The sequence below is a fragment of the Armigeres subalbatus genome, chromosome 3, assembly GCF_024139115.2.
Source record: "Armigeres subalbatus isolate Guangzhou_Male chromosome 3, GZ_Asu_2, whole genome shotgun sequence".
NCBI classification, from domain to species: domain Eukaryota; kingdom Metazoa; phylum Arthropoda; class Insecta; order Diptera; family Culicidae; genus Armigeres; species Armigeres subalbatus.
Genome location: NC_085141.1, coordinates 357,316,375 through 357,338,627, shown reverse-complemented (window position 1 = coordinate 357,338,627; position 22,253 = coordinate 357,316,375). Strand labels below are relative to the sequence as shown.

At 39.2% G+C, this 22,253-nt stretch overlaps 1 protein-coding gene across 6 annotated transcripts in view; it reads left to right on the top strand.

The window, feature by feature from the left end:
• Positions 1-22,253, top strand: part of LOC134226178 (SLIT-ROBO Rho GTPase-activating protein 1-like) — a 267,693-nt gene that overhangs the window by 118,366 nt on the left and 127,074 nt on the right. The window contains exon 2 of one of the 6 annotated variants that reach the window (XM_062706781.1): positions 11,195-11,882. The exons of 4 other annotated variants lie outside the window; for them this stretch is intronic. In XM_062706781.1, coding sequence (XP_062562765.1) covers positions 11,807-11,882 — 76 coding nt within the window. In that variant the 5' untranslated portion in view covers positions 11,195-11,806. Of the gene's footprint in view, positions 1-11,191; positions 11,883-22,253 lie in introns of all 6 variants that reach the window. One more of the 6 variants, XM_062706779.1, reaches the window with a different exon arrangement.

The following is a 22,253-nucleotide window of genomic DNA, read 5'->3' as shown; positions in this document are numbered from 1 at the left end:
AGGTGGACGATCTATTTGCTAATATGGATGAACATATTTATACATAACATTTATGGTCAAGTAAATAAAATAAAGTCAAGGGAATTAAAAAGAACTAACCTTTGAAACTCAAAAGCGCATGTCTTGGAAACTGAAAATAATTTTTATTGGAAATTTTCGACAGAACTTCTGTAATTCAGTAGCATTTTTTGTTTAAATTCGGAAGAGTAACTCTTTCGAAGTTTAGAAGAATCCAGCATTTTTTTCTGAAAAATCCATCAGAAATCTGCAAGAAATTTACGCAAGATAAAAATCGCCCCTCCGATCAAATCTTCCACCGCTGCCGTTATTGCAATGCAAGTTTGAAAAATGTCTTCAAACGGTGGAAGGACAAAATGTTACTTCATCGAGAATTCATTCAGTTTTAAGATATGATTACGACTTTCCAATCGCTTCTACAATAATCTAAGAAAGCATAGTGCAACATAATGTAACATAATTTCCAACTGTAGCAAAAGTTTGCAACCCGAGAGGCCCGCTGGTAATCATCTCGTGTAATTGCACTTCCAGCAAGATAGAAGCTGTGCGATAACGGAAAGTGAAAGTCCCTCTCAAGTCGGTGTGATGATGACTGCGCGAACGTTTGCACGTCAACAGTAACGCCACCGCACCGGTTGGCCTCCACGGCGGCGACGGGACGGGCACGGGAGTGTTAAGATCGAAATGAAATTGTGTGCTTTTTCTTCTTTATCCACCGCTGCGATTGTGCCCATTGCGTCAGGTGTCACGTACAGCTATGAGCTAACCCATTATAACCATAAACATGGCGAAGGTGCGACCACACATAGACCCACGGCAAACAACCCGTACGCCGGGGACTCAGGAAGCTTGGGGCTACCGTTGTTCACTGGCAGATTGAACGGTAGCAGCATAAATTTGAAACAATAAGAAATGTAATTTCAAACTTAATTATTTTCTCCCTTATGCTGCTGGAGGTTGCCCAAGCGGTTGAATTTGATTTGGTTGTTAAATGGCCAAGTCCGTACCTTTGCACTTTACCAGGAAGTCTTGTTTGAACGTGTCTAATTTGTTGCCGGACTTTTGCGGAGAGTGTTTGCTTATTGTGTATGCTACTGTGAAGCCACCATGGGGACAGTTCGGGTTTAACTACCGAAAGCTCGTAAACTTATGTTTATTCAAGTGCGAGCATAGAAATCATCTTCAGCTACGTAACCGTTTACAACTAGAAAAAGCAAAGAGGTGATAAATTCCCATCTCATTAAATACAAGAAAATAACAATAAAAAAACTTTTGAAAAGGTGTTTTTATATGTAAGACATTTCTCGCTTAACTTTTCAAAAGGACCTAAGCAACATTTTTTACATGAATTAATTTGAGTACTGCAATCAAAAGCTTTCATGTTTTTCTGTTGATTGCGCTATTCAAATTAATTCATCAAAAAATGTTACTTAGGTCCTTTTGAAAAATTAAGCGAGATTTATATGTAGAATTTTTTATCCTTGAATTTTTATTGTTGTACTTGTTTACCGTATTTTCATGTTATCATTTCTATACTTTTTCACTTGGCAGATAATTTTATAGCTATTACTGTTAATGCACGCTTGAAAATACAGTTTTGCCAATTCTAATCTGAGCTCGAATGCTTGGTTGATCTCACGTTTCTTCAACCTAGCATAGGAATACGTGATCAATTTTCTTTTATGCTTTTGTACAGTCGTCGTGTGACAATCTTTTTCCATCAGAAGAAACTTGGTGTCTCAGCCGGCAGAATGATTATCGTCGTCAACAGACAATTATAAATGGAACAGAGCGAACTTCGCGCAAAATTCCAACTTCCTTTGAAAAAGTACATTCGTACGAGCCAATTTAGGGGGGTCTGATGTTTTGAACTTGTCGAAGAAACGATCAAAGGCCCCCATAACGATCAGTTAATAGTTTAAATTAAACGCCCAGACCGTTGGTGCGTTGCTTCGATTTGTTATTGGTTATATACCGGACTGGCTACCCATTTGCGTACGACTGCTGCTGGTCAGGCAGTGAAATGGTCGGGGGCCGCTGGCAATTTTCCCGTAACGCCACTAATTTTGCATTCGATTGGCGTGGCGTCGAACCGTTTATTATTATCATCGCGACGAGCACTCCGATCCGATGTCTAGCCGCGGACGCAACCGCATCGGGCGGGGCCCCGTGGGTGTTTACACTCGTTTGATTGTTTGTTTAGCGCCCGGGATGGGGTTATTGCGGGTCTAAATCGATGACACGATGATGGTTTTCCGCACCGGTTGCGATTACTCGCATGATAGTTTACGATCCGGTGGATGTTTACCGATGGGGTTGTGACTTCCGGTTATGTTGATTGAGATTGGATTTATAGTAATTTTGCCCTCATATTGTTGACTTGAAATGACTTCTTCTGGTAGCAATCCCTCTGAAGACAATGACACAGTGCGGAAACATGTGTCTCATCCAACAATAAATTCCGCCAGTATGTTTCTTATATACATATTGGGTTGAACCGAAATTATTCTCGTTTAGTAAAAAAAGGTGTTTATTGCACTTAAGCACGCAATTAAATGCAGTAAACTTCATTCTAGACCGAACAGCAAAATGATTTATTGGAAAAAAAATTGATCGTTCAATTTTGCAGACTAGACTTCCAACAGCCGAAAGTCATTGAACTTCCATTGACAACGGGCATTTGTTTTACTGCTCTGCCCTCGCTGCAAATTCACACGGATAGATGTGAATCGTTGCAAGCCTTTTCCCGTTTGACCCATATGGTCAGCGTCAGACCACCCAACGCAACGGTGGAGCGCAATGAAACTCTCACACAGAGAGTAGTCACATGCAGATTGCTCCAATGGTGCCGTGTCTGACTACAAAAGTAGGACACCCATTGTGCACCCAAGGAACCGAAGAAAACGACATTACATGCTCCTTTGGATCTTAGCAGGAGGCGCCAAGCTGGTGGCAGTGTTGCCAGATTCCTGAACAGTGATAGCTACTGACGATGTCGATACGGAGTACCCGTTCGGAAAGCAATAGTGAATAGCCTTCCATCTCAAAACATTTTCCACACTTGCCAACCGGAACGAGAAATGCTAAAAGTAAAACCACCGCCAACAATGACAACGATTCACTTTCGTTGAATAGTTAGCGTACGGTGCACTTTTCACTCACTTCACCAGGCGAGTGGTTGGAAGCGGCGAAGGTACCCAGTGCTATTATTTGGCAAACAACAGAAATATAGGACCGTCGTCGTCACTCGTCAGGTGGTGGAACTAAGCACACAGCACAGCAGGTCGGTCGGTTGGATGGATAAGCTGATTGCAAGCAATTTCAATCTGGCGGGCCCAGTGGAGCTTGGCCTCCCCACCAGCGACTGTGGTTAATCGGGTTCAGCAAGCGAACAGTTCGTGCATCACACAGAATGGTCACAGCTGGTTGACTGAAGCACTGCAGACCCAGCATGGTTGATGATAATAATAATAATGGTAATAATGGGCAGAGAAGAAAAGAAATGTGAAATGCATCACGTGCAGTGAAAACTGCATTGTTGCATGTGGGCCTTTATTTTGCCGCTGTGGTTGATTTGTTTGTTGTCAAAACGTATTGTTTGCGTGATTTGAGCCAAGACTGCATGTCCTGCGCGTGTTTATCAGTCACAATAAAAATTTTGGGTGGACACGGGTAAGCTAAATAACTAATATTTTAATCATAATTTAATCATAGTGTCAACGAGGCTTGCCGAGTGCTGAAAAAATCGATTTTGCAACGAGCTACTATTTTTTTTTTTGAATTATAAAAAAGCTTTGAATTGATTAATCAGGTCCGCAATGCTCCGGTGTAATACACTTTTCGAATGATATTGGAATAGACAACAATATAATCATGTGATATAACTGTCAACAGCTCGCACAACAGAATTGTTTTACAATGCTCTACGAACCAAGAAGCGATTGCAGAATCTGGTTTCGAAAAATTAATAACCGATATCCTTTAAAATATTTTCCGCAATTAATCGTAGCTGGGAACACATCATTCGAACAATTAGTTTGGCTAATTGAGCAAATGGTGGCCATGTCATTGGCATTTCACTGTTGGTATTTTATTGTAACACTGAAATGCGAGCTATAATGAAGATTATTCAATCTATTTGAGTTGCAGAATGGTCATTAAAGAACTCTTTGGAAAGATGTAGAAAAGTGGACCGTTTTATCACTCAAGCATGTATTGCGAAGACCAGTATTATGAATCGAGAAAAACTATATTTTAATTTGTGATAACTAAAATTATTTGAATGGATCTTTGCATTTTCTAAGTACTCCTCGAGTAGATATAATAATATTTATATTTATATATTTTCAACGTTTATTTTTAACAAAACATACTTTTATCTTCGTAACAGCTTCATCCTTGGCGATTTGAGGAAAAGTATCTTGATACTGTCCAGAATATCGTTGTCACCCTACGAATCTAACTACTAACTAATATTCTAACCTACGAAACAACTACTCAGAGCTTTGTCCTACACGCTGCTTTGATATTCATGATGACGGCGGTACCAAAAACATTCTCGTGAATGAGTGGGAGTGCGGCGATGAAGCGCATGTGAACTGCGTTGTTTGGCGGTTTTGGTCTTATGGTATGGGAAGGAGATGACTGTGCCTGTGCCCGGATGATGCTTGGTAGCTACTAGCAGCTATGTAGTTAGTTCCATCACACGACATAACACACAGAAACAAACTCGGATATTTTCATTCATCCATTCAGTGCACCGTGGTTGGGTCCTTCTATGACGATGCATCATCGGTTTAACTCATTCAGATTATGTACAGAATGGAACGGTTTGGATGGTTTATAGGGTGATCCAAGAAATTTATTCTTGGGTATTTTAATACTCATATAAGAATCGTTTGATATCATAATAATAACGGGCTTAGCAGATTTTATAGTATGAATATATTAGCTAGGATCAGATTTTAAAGGGGTGGAGGTTCAGGGAGAGCCATGGCCACAGGTTCCCACAAATCTTTAGGCATCCAAATCATAAGGCCTCTCGAAAACACCTGGACCCGGGGACCCTTTCTGGTTGAATCTGTCCCTGATATTGGCTGTATAATATAATCGAATAATTGTGTTTTGTTAGAGATACTTCATTATTTGTCATTTAGAAAATCCTTTAAATCCTTCGGAATTTCCACGGAAATCCTTCAGAACCAGGGCTGACAATCGTCATCGTCATAGCACGAAATGCCACAGTAGCGACGAGTTGCAGTGTCTTCATTGCTACTCTACACATCGTCAATGACGCGCACGACGTTAGCTTTCGTCGTGTAACCAAATCGTCATGACGACATCGAAGAACGAAGTCTTCATACCGTTATTCTTCAAGCGGCAGCTGCCATGCGAAGATTTTACTAATCCTTCGTAATAATGAATTTGAAGCAACGTTTGAAAGCGTTATGGATGTTATCGATACATTTATGTTACCAAAGTTCCTACTATTTGTTTATTTGAGACGCTATTATGTTTTTAACTAGTCCGTCTATAATGACGTGCAATCAATTGTGTGAAGAAGTGACGACGAAAATCGTCATAACTTTTGGCTGCGCGACTATCGTCGTGGTATGCATGCGGCGCGAAGAAAACGAATAGGTGTTGCGTCGTGCAATGTTATGACGAAGACTAATTTTTTTTCGCTTTCTTCATGCGACGAGAATGACTATTGTCAGCCCTGTTCAGCACTTCCACGGGAAATCCTTCAGAATTTCCACGGGAAATCCTTCGGAATTTCCACGGGAAATCCTTCGGAATTTCCACGGGAAATCCTTCGGAATTTCCACGGGAAATCCTTCGGAATTTCCACGGGAAATCCTTCGGAATTTCCACGGGAAATCCTTCAGAATTTCCACGGGAAATCCTTCGGAATTTCCACGGGAAATCCTTCGGAATTTCCACGGGAAATCCTTCGGAATTTCCACGGGAAATCCTTCGGAATTTCCACGGGAAATCCTTCGGAATTTCCAAGGGGAAATCCTTCGGAATTTCCAAGGGGAAATCCTTCGGAATTTCCAAGGGGAAATCCTTCGGAATTTCCAAGGGGAAATCCTTCGGAATTTCAAGAAATCCTTCGGAATTTCGAAGGAAATCCTTCGGAATTTCGAAGGAAATCCTTCAAATTTCCAAGGAAATCCTTCGAATTTCCACGGAAATCCTTCGGAATTTCAAGGAAATCCTTCGAATTTCAAGGAAATCCTTCGAATTTCAAGGAAATCCTTCGGAATTTCAAGAAATCCTTCGGAATTTCAAGGAAATCCTTCGGAATTTCAAGGAAATCCTTCGAATTTCCAAGGAAATCCTTCGGAATTTCAAGGAAATCCTTCGAATTTCAAGGAAATCCTTCGAATTTCAAGGAAATCCTTCGGAATTTCCAAGGAAATCCTTCGAATTTCAAGGAAATCCTTCGGAATTTCCACGGAAATCCTTCAGAATTTCCAACGGAAATCCTTCGGAACTTCCACGGAAATCCTTCGGAATTTCCACGGAAATCCTTCGAATTTCCAATCCTTGGAATTTCCACGGAAATCCTTTGGAATTTCCACGGGAAATCCTTCGGAATTGCCACGGAAATCCTTCGAATTTCCACGGAAATCCTTCGGAATTTCCACGGAAATCCTTCGAATTTCCACGGAAATCCTTCGGAATTTCCACGGAAATCCTTCGGAATTTCCACGGAAATCCTTCGGAATTTCCACGGAAATCCTTTGGAATTTCTACGGAAATCCTTCGGAATTTCCACGGAAATCCTTCGGAATTTCCACGGAAATCCTTCGAATTTCCACGAAATCCTTCGGAATTTCCACGGAAATCCTTCGGAATTTCCACGCGAAATCCTTCGGAATTTCCACGGAAATCCTTCGAATTTCCACAGAAATCCTTCGAATTTCCACGGAAATTCTTCGAATTTCCACGGAAATCCTTCGGAATTTCCACGGAAATCCTTCGAATTTCCACGGAAATCCTTCGGAATTTCCACGGAAATCCTTCGAATTTCCACGGAAATCCTTCGAATTTCCACGGGAAATCCTTCGGAATTTCCACGGAAATCCTTCGGAATTTCCACGGAAATCCTTCGAATTTCCACGGAAATCCTTCGGAATTTCCACGGAAATCCTTCGAATTTCAAATCCTTCGAATTTCAAATCCTTCGGAATTTCCACGGAAATCCTTCGGAAATTCCACGAAATCCTTCGAATTTCCACGGAAATCCTTCGGAATTTTCACGGGAGAAATCCTTCGGAATTTTCACGGAAGATTCTTCGGAAATTCCACGGAAATCCTTCGAATTTCCACGGAAATCCTTCGGAATTTCCACGGAAATCCTTCGAATTTCCACGGAAATCCTTCGGAATTTCCACGGAAATCCTTCGAATTTCCACGGAAATCCTTCGGAATTTCCACGAAATCCTTCGAATTTCCACGAAATCCTTCGGAATTTCCACGGAAATCCTTCGGAATTTCCACGGAAATCCTTCGGAATTTCCACGAAATCCTTCGGAATTTCCACGGAAATCCTTCGGAATTTCACGGAAATCCTTCGGAATTTCACGGAAATCCTTCGAATTTCCAAGGGAAATCCTTCGGAATTTCCACGGGAAATCCTTCGGAATTTCCACGGGAAATCCTTCGGAATTTCCACGGGAAATCCTTCGGAATTTGCACGGGAAATCCTTCGGAATTTGCACGGGAAATCCTTCGGAATTTCCACGGGAAATCCTTCGGAATTTCCACGGGAAATCCTTCGGAATTTCCACGGGAAATCCTTCGGAATTTGCACGGGAAATCCTTCGGAATTTCCACGGGAAATCCTTCGGAATTTCCACGGGAAATCCTTCGGAATTTGCACGGAAATCCTTCGGAATTTGCACGAAATCCTTCGGAATTTGCACGGAAATCCTTCGAATTTGCACGGGAAATCCTTCGGAATTTGCACGGAAATCCTTCGGAATTTGCACGGAAATCCTTCGGAATTTGCACGGAAATCCTTCGGAATTTGCACGGAAATCCTTCGGAATTTGCACGGAAATCCTTCGGAATTTGCACGGAAATCCTTCGGAATTTCCACGGAAATCCTTCGAATTTCCACGGAAATCCTTCGGAATTTCACGGAAATCCTTCGGAATTTCCACGAAATCCTTCGGAATTTCCTCGAAATCCTTCGAATTTCCTCGAAATCCTTCGAATTTCCTCGGAAATCCTTCGGAATTTCCTCGGAAATCCTTCGAATTTCCTCGAAATCCTTCGGAATTTCCTCGAAATCCTTCGGAATTTCCTCAGGAAATCCTTCGAATTTCCTCGAAATCCTTCGAATTTCCTCAGAAATCCTTCGGAATTTCCTCGAAATCCTTCGAATTTCCTCAGGAAATCCTTCGAATTTCCTCGAAATCCTTCGGAATTTCCTCGAAATCCTTCGGAATTTCCTCGAAATCCTTCGAATTTCCTCGAAATCCTTCGGAATTTCCTCGAAATCCTTCGAATTTCCTCGAAATCCTTCGGAATTTCCTCGAAATCCTTCGAATTTCCTCGAAATCCTTCGGAATTTCCTCGAAATCCTTCGAATTTCCTCGAAATCCTTCGGAATTTCCTCGAAATCCTTCGAATTTCCTCGAAATCCTTCGGAATTTCCTCGGGAAATCCTTCGAATTTCCTCGAAATCCTTCGGAATTTCCTCGAAATCCTTCGAATTTCCTCGAAATCCTTCGGAATTTCCTCGAAATCCTTCGGAATTTCCTCAGGAAATCCTTCGAATTTCCTCGAAATCCTTCGGAATTTCCTCGAAATCCTTCGGAATTTCCTCGAAATCCTTCGAATTTCCTCGAAATCCTTCGAATTTCCTCGAAATCCTTCGGAATTTCCTCAGGAAATCCTTCGAATTTCCTCGAAATCCTTCGGAATTTCCTCGAAATCCTTCGGAATTTCCTCGAAATCCTTCGAATTACCTCGGCAAATCGTTCGAATTTCCTCGGGAAATCCTTCGGAATTTCCTCGGGAAATCCTTCGGAATTTCCTCGGGAAATCCTTCGGAATTTCCTCGGGAAATCCTTCGGAATTTCCTCGGGAAATCCTTCGAAATTTCCTCGGGAAATCCTTCGGAATTTCCTCGGGAAATCCTTCGGAATTTCCTCGGGAAATCCTTCGGAATTTCCTCGGGAAATCCTTCGGAATTTCCTCGGGAAATCCTTCGGAATTTCCTCGAAATCCTTCGGAATTTCCTCAGGAAATCCTTCGGAATTTCCTCGAAATCCTTCGGAATTTCCTCAGGAAATCCTTCGAATTTCCTCGAAATCCTTCGAATTTCCTCGAAATCCTTCGAATTTCCTCGAAATCCTTCGAATTTCCTCGGGAAATCCTTCGAATTTCCTCGGGAAATCCTTCGGAATTTCCTCAGGAAATCCTTCGGAATTTCCTCGAAATCCTTCGAATTTCCTCGAAATCCTTCGAATTTCCTCGAAATCCTTCGGAATTTCCTCGGGAAATCCTTCGGAATTTCCTCGGGAAATCCTTCGGAATTTCCTCAGGAAATCCTTCGGAATTTCCTTGGGAAATCCTTTGGAATTTCCTTGGGAAATCCTTCGGAATTTCCTCGGGAAATCCTTCTGAATTTCCTCGGGAAATCCTTCGGAATTTCCTCGGGAAATCCTTCGGAATTTCCTCGGGAAATCCTTCGGAATTTCCACGGGAAATCCTTCGGAATTTCCACGGGAAATCTTTCGGAATTTCCACGGGAAATCCTTCGGAATTTCCACGGGAAATCCTTCGGAATTTCCACGGGAAATCCTTCGGAATTTCCACGGGAAATCCTTCGGAATTTCCACGGGAAATCCTTCGGAATTTCCACGGGAAATCCTTCGGAATTTCCACGAGAAATCCTTCGGAATTTATTGTTGATCATTATTCCATCACAACTCAATAAGGAATCATTTTTTGGGTCACCCTATTTGCTTGTTGTCGATGGTTCCGTTGAAGGGTGCGGAGTAGTCGAAGACTGACGCGAATGACGACTGGCGGCGACGGCGACTCGACGTATGTTGCGTGACTTGGTTGGACTCAGTCTGTTCCCAACGGTGCCGGCTTTCGGTTCGGTTGATTCGTCGTTTGTGATTTTTGTTTCATTTTCCTGTGTCAGTGTCGTTTACGCTTCCAATAGTAACTCCGTCGATGCCGTTTTATTTTTGCCCATCCGGGGCGTTATTCGTCTACGAGGTTTTCGCTTGATTCGGTTCATTTGGTGCTCGTTTGCTTTTTTTAAGGTGACCAATTTTAGTTAACCTTCCAGTGAATTTGGTGTTGTAAGGCAGCTGAAAGTTCTTTTTTTTTCATGGCTCTACGTAACGATTGGAAATGTCATTGTAATATTAATTGTAATTGCAATGGTAATAGGTACACAACTGCCAGTTTCAAAACTATTATTCAGGTTAAGGAATAAAATTTCTAGAGTGTAGTCAGCATTGACCACCGCATTGGCAATTCAATGTTTCTATAACGCAAATAGTCCTGTGTGATCTAACGTTAAAACAAAATGCTGAGATTAAGTTGAATATTTTTAATCGAAGTTGATATCTGTGATAGCAAGTCAACTGCAGTTTTTTTACACGGTTTAGTAGTCGATTAAGCCTTTTAGCGCCAATAAAACAATGAGTTGACCCCACGAAAAAGTCATAAAAAATCAAAGAAAATTCAGTTCGTATTTAAAATGCTGTGAATGTTCAGGTTACCCGAGAAATTAATGAATTCCAACCGCGTAAAAAAAATTGGTGTATTGCTTTTAAAAAATGTATAATCTTTTTCAATTATTTAAAATATCCACGTCGATTCCTCAATAAATTTCAAGAAAATGTTGACATTCAAACAAAGAGTCTAGTAAGGAATTATCCCAATTAGTTCAGAAGACGCGAAATGAGCGCTTGGCATACTTCTGAAGATCTTTGTAGATCAAGGTTCCGATCAAGTGTTTATATGAAGATTTACGTTATCCTGCGTTTACGTTCCACTCAATTTTTCAAGTGTTAGATCGCGGTCGATGGAAAAGTGCACGAACTTGAGATACGGAGGAATGAAACAACTTTGTGTCGAAAGCCAGAAAATATAGGAATAATCCATAAAAACATCTCGTTGATTTCGTTTTCAGCAGTACAGTTCCAGTCGGGTGAAAGATCACAAAACCATCGCCGATATTGTTGTTCTAATGATACTCAAATGACATGTAAACACGAAGTGATTACAACGCCGCTCATTCATCAATGAAAAGCGACTTTTGTTTACGTCGTCGGCACGGCTCGAGATGATAACCCGGCGTGTTTATTGGCTATCATCGTCGTCTTCGTCGTCTGGGGGCGCGGAGGAATATGCCCATTGAGGAAAGCACAGCGGGCAGCATCGGCGGACGAAGTGAGGGGGTGTGCTATACAACAAGCGGTGAAGAAAATCCTGATAAGTCAGGCAGTTCTAATCTCCCGAACGAATAAATTAGAAATGTTCTCATTCTCTGCCGTCTAATCGTTCCGATTGATTGGGTGTTCGGTTGATAATCATTAGTGAGCGAAGATCGTGAGAAGTGTGTTGCATATTTCGAAATCGTGTGATAAGCTCAAATTTTACAACGGAAGCAGGAAGCTCGTAGAAGTTTTTGGTTGCATCAGAATAGTGGCTCTAGACTAGTGTGGTTGGGAATATTGTGCTCTAAATAGTTTTCACAGTGGAAACTATATCTTAGAAGATTAAATAGAAACGGAAGAAGCTCAACATGTTCCAGTGCATCATACAGCAACGAAATGGATGGATTCATCAGCCAAGTCCGGAGTTTCGGGATGTTTTTCCAGGTACTTGAAATAACTGTATGATTAATCTAGAGTGAGTTATGTATTTCGGGTGATATTATGAAACGAGATGTATATAGAAACTGATGAATATTATTTGTATAAAAAGATGGATTTTTTTTTTATTTCTCAGAAATTTTCTTCAAAACTGATAGTATTTATTAGAAGAGAATTTATTTTAGCGTGTACGTACCGCAACATCTCGGAAAATGCTTGTTGTAGCATGAATTTGCTTTTAAAGTATTTGTTTACAAAATTAGTTTCGCTCAACTCCTTCTCCGATTTTTTCAGAGCTTCCAATAGAATGGCATCATTTTTCACAAAAAATAATGAATTAAATATATTTGTGATAACGGGAATTAGTGTAAAACAATAAAATTTATTCATTTGTAATTGACTCGTTTTCTACTAACTTCGGTTACAATTTGGCTCAAAATTGATTTGATAAAATATATGCCAATGTCAAATATTGAACTTTTGATTTTCTTACAGTTTGACGAAAGTTGAAATGTGCAAACAATGATGGTGCTATACAGCCACCATGAATGGCCGGGAAAGTGTTAATTGCCAATTATTCTGTATAGTATTTATTTGAAAACTGTTTTTAGACAAATTGGTACCGAATCTTTCGATTCCTTCGACACAGATCAATAGTTTTTGGCAAAACTCAACACCCTGGGGCACTTCCAACTCAAAAACTGTAAAAGCACTCCATAAATTAAAGATTCGCATGCGCAACGCGGATAGAGCGTGCACAGATTCAATGCAAGTGAAAAAATTTGGGGAGATTTTTTCATAAAGGATCTACTCATTTTTCATTTTAACAAATGAAAAGTGTTCTAATTATATAATTTCTTACCTAAATACGCGCTGGATTAGAGAATCCGGAAGTTTGAATGGATCCATTATCCAATTGATAATGGTAGCATAAACAGGCGGGGCTTATTGTATGAAAAAGTGACCTCGGACTGGTCATGAAATACCAGACAGTCTGAAACGGGTCACTGGAGCTGCAATAAACTGACTGTTGAATCTTGTAATACAGACAGCTTTCTTCCATACCGTCACTGCCAGACAGTGGGGGTTAGATTGGACACACACAGGATTCAGAATGTTTAAAAATCTCATTATGGCCAAAACTGTTTCATATGCAGTTTCTAAAACAAACGGTTCATTTGTTCTGCTTGAGAGATTGTATAGCTCACACAGTTACTGTACAGGGTTTGCAGAATTCGTTCTCATTAGATAGCGAACAACGATAAAAGAGGGCAAAAAACTGTTTCGAATTATTACAAGCCATAATAGCAAGCTTATCAAACTTGTATACAAGTGCGAGAAAACAAAATCGGATTGGCGTCCCCCACCGAAAAGTGATGATATCTCGCTGATTTTGCGTTGGGGACCATATTTTTTCGCACAGCTGTGTAAAGGAAGTTGAAATGCATCATCAGGACCAGTTCCGCCTGCGTTTGGAGCTTTAAAAAAAAAAATGTATCACGGGGTATAGCCTCCTGAATCTAGCCTCACTGTATGCTGCATATCGTAAATGTATACAGAGATGATAAGTGAGAGACTTTCTCATTTTCCTTTGGATTCAATCCCTGTGAATGTATTCAGCAATTTTGCCAAACATGTAGATGACCACACCATGGTAGTTTTGTGCTTCCTGGACCGAATTTGAACGGATTGGAACCGATAAATGGATTTACCGAGTACTGGATCAAAGTTCAATCACATCGGAAAGTATGATTTCAAAAGTTATGGCATTCTATAGTATTTTTGTGCTTTGTAGACAATATTTGAACCATTTGGAACCGATAATCGTGTTGAACGGGTTATGATTTAATGGTCAATTTTGGAAAATACTCAAATTCCATTATGAAAAAAAACTTCATGATTTCAAAAGTGATGGCATTTTTATGATAGACTTGGGCTTCCTGGACTATATTTGAACCGATTGGAACCGGTAAACGGATATACCGAGTACCGGTTCAAAGGTAAATTTACATTTGTTTGGCCGAATAGGACATTTGGCCGAATAGGTAATTTGAAAAGTGAGAAATTAGGAATGAGAAGAGAGACATCTCACTTCGCACTCTTAATTTTTCTCTTCTCACTGTAAAAGAGTGAAATGTGAGTAGTGCGAAGTGGGTAGTGAAACGTTTCACTACTCATCTCGCGCATCTCACTTTTTACAGTGAGAAGTGAAAAATGAAGAATGAGAAGTGAGACGTCTCTCTTCTCATTCCTAATTTCTCACTTTTCAAATGACTTATCTGTCAAATGTCCTATTCGGCCAAACGACCTTTTCGGTCAAATGATCCTTTCGGCCTAATGACCGTTTCGGCCTAATGACCCTGTCGGCTAAATGATCCTTTCGGCCAATTAACTCTTTCAGCCAAACGACCCTTTCGGCCAAATGTCCCTTTCGGCCAAATGACTTTCAGCTAGATGAGTTCCGGCCTAATGGTTTGTTCGGCCTAGTGGCATTTGAGCTGTGTTGAACTTAATTAATAATTAAAAAAACACACTAATAAAGATTTAAAAAAAAAAAAAAAAAATAGTGGCATTTGAGCAAATGGCAGGGTTTGCAGAAATGGCTCTCAATAGATAACGAACAACGATAAAAGAGAGGCAAAAACTGTTCCGAATCATAACAAGCCATGATAACAAATTTATCAAACTTGTATACTGCCCTTCTACGCATAATTGTCCTATGATGAAAAAATCCAAACTCGAGTTGATTTGTTCCACTTAAAAAATGAAGTAGTCGTTTGATGATAATGGAGACTGCAAAACGTTAAATAAGTAGCGATTCGTTTTGTGTTCTGGAAATGTGAATACTACCCTCCCTATTTTTTAAAATATTTATATTTTTTTCAGATCCAACCGATTCTGAAATTAAAGTCCCGCTTGACGTTAGTTTGATTTTTATTCCAAATGTAACATGAAACAGTTATGCGTAGATTGGTAGTATACAAGTGCGAAAAAACAGAATCGGATAGGCAGCCCCCACAGAAAAATGGTGATTCTCGTTTTGTTTTCGCTCCTTTCGTGTTGGTTACTGCACAGCTGTGTAAAACAAGTTGAAATGCATCATCAGAGCTAGTGCTCCCCGCATTTGGAGCTATCTAAAATAAATTTATCATGGGGTATAGCCTCCCGAATCAGTTCTCTATCATGACAGCTTGCGAAAAAAAAAACTCACGCGGTATGCTACCTATCGTATATGTATACAGAGATGATAAGTGAGAGAGTTGTTCTTTCTCTTTAGGATTCAATCCCTGGCAAATGGCTGACACCAAACGTCCAAAATCAACGGTTTAAAAGTTATTCAATTTTGATCGTGAAATAGACGAAATCGAACAATACTGTCCGCAAAATTTGCACTGCAACCCTCAGTTGGGCACCAAAAAAACTTTGCTCAGTCGTAAGAGAACGTCCACAATTTACGTAACGCTCAGAGAGAAGGATTTCGTGATGCAAAAAATTCAGATGTTTCATACAAAAAGTGGGGGGACGAAAATGCCCAATTTTTGCGCTACATAATTAATGGATCTTCAATAAATGTATAAATAAATCTATCTTATATATAGGGTTAGGCAGGCAAGATGAATCCAAAGGAGAATGAGAAAATCTCTCACTTATTATGTCTGTATACACTCTCGATAGGTAGCATACCGTGAGAGACGTTTTTCGGTAGCTTTTACGATAATGAACTGATTTGGGGGGCTACAACCCATGATAAATTTCTTTTAATAAGCCCCAATTGCCCTCCTTAGCCGTGTGGTAAGATGCGCGACTACAAAGCAAGACCATGCTGAGGGTGGCTGGGTTCGATTCCCGGTGCCGGTCTAGACAATTTTCGGATTGGAAATTGTCTCGACTTCCTTGGGCATAAAAGTATCATCGTGTTAGCCTCATGATATACGAATGCAGAAATGGTAACTTGGCTTAGAAACCTCGCAGTTAACAACTGTGGAAGTGCTTAATGAACACTAAGCTGCGAGGCGGCAATATCCCAGTGGGGGATGTAATGCCAATGAAGAAGAAGAAGAAGAAGCCCCAATTGCGGGGGGCACCGGTTCTAATAATGCATTTCAACTTGTTTTCCAAACTGTGTGAAAAAAATATGGCCCCCCGACATGAAACGAGCGAGAACAAAGCGAGATTATGACTTTGAAGCAGGAATAATTTGGTTCTACTTTATTGTCACTTGATTTGATGATGGTAGAGTATGGCACGGTAAAATATGTTTCAGCATTGTTTCACTTTCTATAAAACGTGTAATCTCGTCGAGCCATGTAAAATTTAAACATTTTTAAGTAACATAGTGAAAGTATCATAAGTAATGTAGGTGATGTTGTACTAACTGCATTGAAATAAATAAATTTGATCGAAAATTAGACACTCTAACATGAACTTACAAATGGGGCAAGATGGGTCAGCACATACTGACGGGCATATTTCGTATTCAAAACATATTTTCCATTGCTGGTTTAATCATTTTAAGGTTTCCTCTGACATAAAAATGTTAATTTGTTTATTAAAAATGTGTGTTTTTTGTCTTTAAGAAAGTAATACACAAACGGCTTGTTTTCATAAAAAATTGCAGAAATTTTTAAAGGTAGTGCGATTTCTTCATCCAAAGCTTAAAAATCCATTTTGATTCAATAAAATTATTGGCAATAAAGTTATCTATCTGTGTGTAATTCAATATTGGGAATGAAAACAATATTAATTAATAAGAAAATTATTTTGAGCTTCCTTTAATTTGAGCTTTTTTTAATTGCAGAATTTAAAGGTGACCCATCTTGCCCCGCTGTTTGACGCATCTTACCCAGTAATTTTTTAATTGACAGAATATGACCCAAAACGAAAAAAAAGTGGAGTTTTTGTTGTTTCATACCCCTGGTTTACGGATGATGTGCTATTTTTATAGATCCACGTTGAAAAGTTGAATTAAAATGTTTTTGTTTTGAGACATTCAGGGTTCGCCTTAGGCGACCCATCTTGCCTCATCCTACCCTATAAAAACAATCTATGTATGTAATGTATGTATGTTCGCTAACTACTTCTGAACCAACTCCCGATTTCAGCCAAATTTGGTACACACATTCTCTATTTTCAGGAAAAGTTAACAAAGGAAACCAATTCCTCGGAAACCAATTTTTTTAATTGAAAAATTCAAAAAAAATAAACATTTTCCCAAAAATAACATATTTCCGAAAATAACTTTTCCGCAAGTATCATATGCTTGAAAACATTTCGCCAAAAATGACATTTCTCCCGAAAATGATAATTCATCGAATATGCCATTCCTTGAAAAAATCCGCGGATGCGACATTATCCCGAAAATGACATTTCATCGAAAGTTTCCTCGAAAATATCAATTTCTCAAAAATGATACGTATTTCTCCGAATATGACATTTCCCCCAAAAGAAAAATTCCTCGAAAATGACACTTCCCCGATAGTCTCGGTAAATTTTTTTTAACGGTAATATCATTTTATAGAATGCAACAAGAATTTATTTGCCGGAATAAATGTTTTTAAAAGAGATATCTACCTTCTTTTAATCATTGGATGTTCTTCAACCAATCTTTTAATCTTCTCATCAACTGAGAAAGAATCAATAACAAAACACGATAACCTCGTTGACCTACTGGTTTAATCGAAATCAAATTGGCAATTCCAACAGCTGCAAAATCAAACTGGCAATTCCGGACAAGGCCGGGTGCTAACAGCTAGAATGATATAAAATTATTTTCATATTCAATAATATGTTTTATGAAAATACGTTTCACTTGTCAAATCGCTCCTGTAGGGAGGACGATATACCCTGATATACCTATTGAGCACAACGCGGCGTACCCAGCAGCTATTGCTTCCAATCCAATTTAAAAACACACCAGTGCCTCCTAAAGGCCGCCACCCAGCCAACACAAAATTATACTCTTATTCGCTATGGTATACGATCTTGTGTTTGCTGGGCATGACAAAGATTTTTTTTAAATACCGGTTTCTGCAGCCAAAAAATCAATTCAAACACAAACGGAAACTCAGAAAAACACAACCTTGGAAGATGGCTGCCACACTCGTCGACAATGCCGTCTGTGAGATAGACAGGGGGGTCGGTTTGGCAAGACTGTCCCTTAATGGTGAAATTTTTAAAGTTGTATTGCAGACGGTCGAAGAAAAAATCAGTAAACACAACATTAACCCTTTCAGGACGGATGGGTCATATTTGCCCAGCGTTTTAGATTGGCTATGTAAAATCACAGAAGAGAGCTCCTCTAGGTCATCGCTTTCTTCAGCAAAGTTATTCATCGGGATGATAGCTTTACAGGAAATATATCGGAGGTCAAGTGTGGCCATACTTTGAAGGCCCAGATATCCGAAACCTTGGGAGATTTCGTTTCTGATAGCATGCAAATAATTCTGAAATATTTGAGTCCTATACCGCATTGTTTGATAACTTTGACACTCTATGATGTTAAGGCATCTTGAACGTCAAGCCAGTGATCAGTTTTCAGAGTTCCCAAAAACGTCCTAGAGTTTATCCCACAGATCTACCAGATCAACCGAGACTTTTGCAATGTCCTCATCATCGGCTTATACCCAATCCGGTTCAAAAAGCATATGCGCACTATGTAAACTGAATTATCTTGAATACGAGATGTTCAAGGTACTCCGAAACGTTCTCGAGTTCAACCCACGGTATCTATCAGATCAACCAAGGCGTTTGAAATGTTCTCATCGTCGGTTTATACCCAATCCAGTTCAATAAGCATATGCGCGTCATGTAAACTGAATTTTCTTGAGTACGAGATACTCAAGGTAGTACAAAACATTCTCGAGTTCAACCAACGGTATCTAACTGACTCACTAAGGCTTTTGTAATGTCTTTATCATCGGCATATTTGCAAACTGGCTCAATAAGCAAATGCGCAATATATGTACTCAATTTCCTAGAAATCGAAATGTTCGTGGTACTCCAAAACGTTCTCGAATTTAGTTGAAGGTATCTACCAGATCAAGCAGGTGTTTTGAAATGTCCCTATCATCAAGTATACACCCAATCCGGTTGAATAAGCATATGATTCAAATTTCATCGAACATGGGATGTTTATGGTCTTTCAAAATGATCTTGAGTTAAGATCAAGGTATCTACCTGATGCACAATGACTAAAATAGTGTTTGTGTCGAACAATGTCCATTCGAGTGCAGACATGGACTTTTTTTTTTATTCGGACATAGAACCACTGCGTTCATAAGTTCAGAAATGTGAACAGAAGTTCTTTCGAAATTTGTCGAAATGACCTTCAGAGTAACTACTTCTTTTTTTTTCCTGTTCGGGTGTGCCACTGCGACCAGTTATTCGATCTATTGTAGCGTTATCCGTATCCTTATTGTTTAAGTGTATGTCGAATTCAGGGATGGTAGCGAGTTACTTTTTAGTGACTTGGTCACTATTTGAGTCTAGTCACTAAAAAGTCACTATTTGTATCCAAAAGTCACTAAAGTCACTATTTTTCGGAAAATGGTCACTAAAGTCACTATTTTTGCACCTCCACCGTATTGTTTAACGAATGGAACATGTTGAAATGCGGAGTATTGGAACCAATTTTAATTATTTAAAAAACGGCTGTAGGTGAGCTTAAATGCTCTCCGGTGACTAGGATAGTAGAAACACCTTTAGCTGCATCACACTGTCGAGTAAGGTTCTCTAAGTCAGGGAGAATAATCAGCGATAATAGGAAGTCGATGACGAAATACATTACAATCGTTCATGATTGTTAAATCCAGCTTGTGGTCCTTTGTTATTAAATAATAGTTACAGGCTAAAAGATCCAGGCCAGGTAAGATGGTATTTCGACCACGAGTAAAAACAAGATTTGCAAAAGCTAGTTGCGGACCATCTACAAGAGGTTGTACAGACAAAAAATTCTGATGACAGGCTTCTTTACAGAAAAATAAAAATGTGACACTTAGCTCAGCAGTAATATTATTTTAGCTTGCAATAATGTTTTTTATGAAATTTTTCATGCATTTTCAAAATATTTTTCAACAAATCCAGATTTCTTTGGATTTTAATAATTTTAACATTCCGCCTCCTCACTCGTACCTCTTGGAGACCACAAGGACATATTTTTTTATTGCGAATAAAATTGCGTAAAAAAGGACTCTTGTGTAATTTGGAACATTCAGTTTGAAATATAATTCAGAATTGATGAGATTAGAAGCAGAGGGGTGTAAGTGACATTTTGTTTAAATCTGAGTTGGCTATAGCAAACAATGCTTTGGTTTTGAAGCCTTGCGGAAATATATTGATACAGTTTGTACGTTATTTGTAAAAAGTGTGAAAATTCATAGAAAATTTGTAATTTTTTGAGCCTTCAAACGATTTGTATGAAACGAAAAAAATATTCAAAAACTGCACCCATTTCTCTCAAAACTAAGTTTTTGTCACTTACACCCATTTGCATTTGACCCCTCATTTATGATACTTTTATAAAAGGATTCTGTTTATCAAAAATGAAGAGACGACACGTAAAATAACTAATTTGGAGGTAATTGAATTGGTCACATTTAAATAACCTAAAAGAGAAGATTTTTTAATTCAAGAATCTGTCATTTACGTCTCCCATTTTTTTTTTAAACTTTGTTACTAAAGTCTCCCATTTAGAAATTAAAATTTACTTAAATTTCTGGGTTTCGTCAAGTTCGAAATCTAAAAAAAAATATTTGAATTTGTTGTTCAATCGCTGTGTTACTGAAAACATCTTATTCTAGCCCAAAGCTGAAAATCTAAAATAAATAATAATAACAATCTTATTCTAAAAAAATCTTTATTATTTTGATTCCATCAAATTTAAGAGTCATAATAAAGATTTATATGCTTCATGAGTCCAAGTAAATTCCTTAAAAATCGTTGTTAAGATTATAAACAGACACCGGCTTCTGACTGACCCAACAAGTATCTTTCTCAATATCCAACTCTCTAGTAATTATCAGGGTGTAGCTAAGCGGTTGGCCTCTTGCTAAATTTTATCCTCTCTCTAGAAGTAGTAATCCTTATGCTTTTGTTATTTTCCTTGATTTTCGATATTGACATTGACACTCCAGATAAGCATTTCGAACTAAAAATATGAGTAGCACTAGTTTTCAATCTAAGAATCGCACCATAACAATACTAATGTAATTCGCAGCTCACTGCCTGGTTATAAAGTTCATACAAAAGCCACTATTTAGCCACTTTTTCTGCAACTGAAAGTTTGGTCACTTTTTTCGTCATAGTTGGTCACTAAAGTCACTATTTTGAACGGCATTGACCGCTACCAGCCCTGCGAATTACTCCATTTAACATTGATAAGCAATGCAGTATGCACCATGACAAGGTCCCGCTATTAGGACCCTTTACAGAGAGCAATCCCATTGAAGGCGTGCCCCTTATCAATAGGAAATCAATCCTTTCTTGAGAAAACAGAACAGTAATACTGTTTTTGGCCATGCATTGGAGCCCTAGCCACATCCTTGTCTTGCTTCTAGAATATCACCAGTAAAGGTACAAACCCGGGATTTAACTCTGTCTGCAAGACCATTTCAAGCATGAGAATTTGTTCAGTAATAAGAACTTCCGTATGTTCCTCTCACCACCATTGTTCGCCATAATGAAGAGTTAGTACGTACTTGACCCTTCAGCCTAGAACCGGGTACCGAGGTTTTTTTTAACTAATTGCTTGAAAAGTTGTTTCCGCTGCATACAGTTTAGCCTCAAACAAAAGGAATTCAAGTCCTTCAACTGTCTGCAAGATAACATTAATTATGTTTCATTTCTGAGACTGCTGTTGGTAGCGTAGACTAAATATGACGAATCCTTAATATCCACAACTTATTGCCCTAGCTAGAAAAATGGATTAAACTAGGGCTCTGTTTCGTAGATCTTACACCGTAACACACTATGTCAAAGTGATATACCATGTTACGGGAATAACTACTTCTTCTACTGCAGCTGCCTTATCGCAGCTAAGTGTTCATTAAGCGTTTCCACTGTAATCATCCTCCAGGTTTCTAAGCCAAGATACCATTTCTGTATTCGTATATCATGAGGCTAGCACGACGATACGAGAAAATGTCCAACCCGAACATTTCCTGCGACCGGAATTAGAAACCAGCCACCTTCAGCATGGTTTTGAATTGTAGCCACGTATCTTACCGCACAAACAAGGGCGTCAGAGTTACCGAGAAAATATTTTTAGTATAGAATAATATGAGTCATTGAGACATTGAGTCTTAGAACATCGACTCAAGGAGGATCCACTGAAGCTTGTAAAATAAATGAGTGAAATACTATTGGCTCAATGGTCCTGCT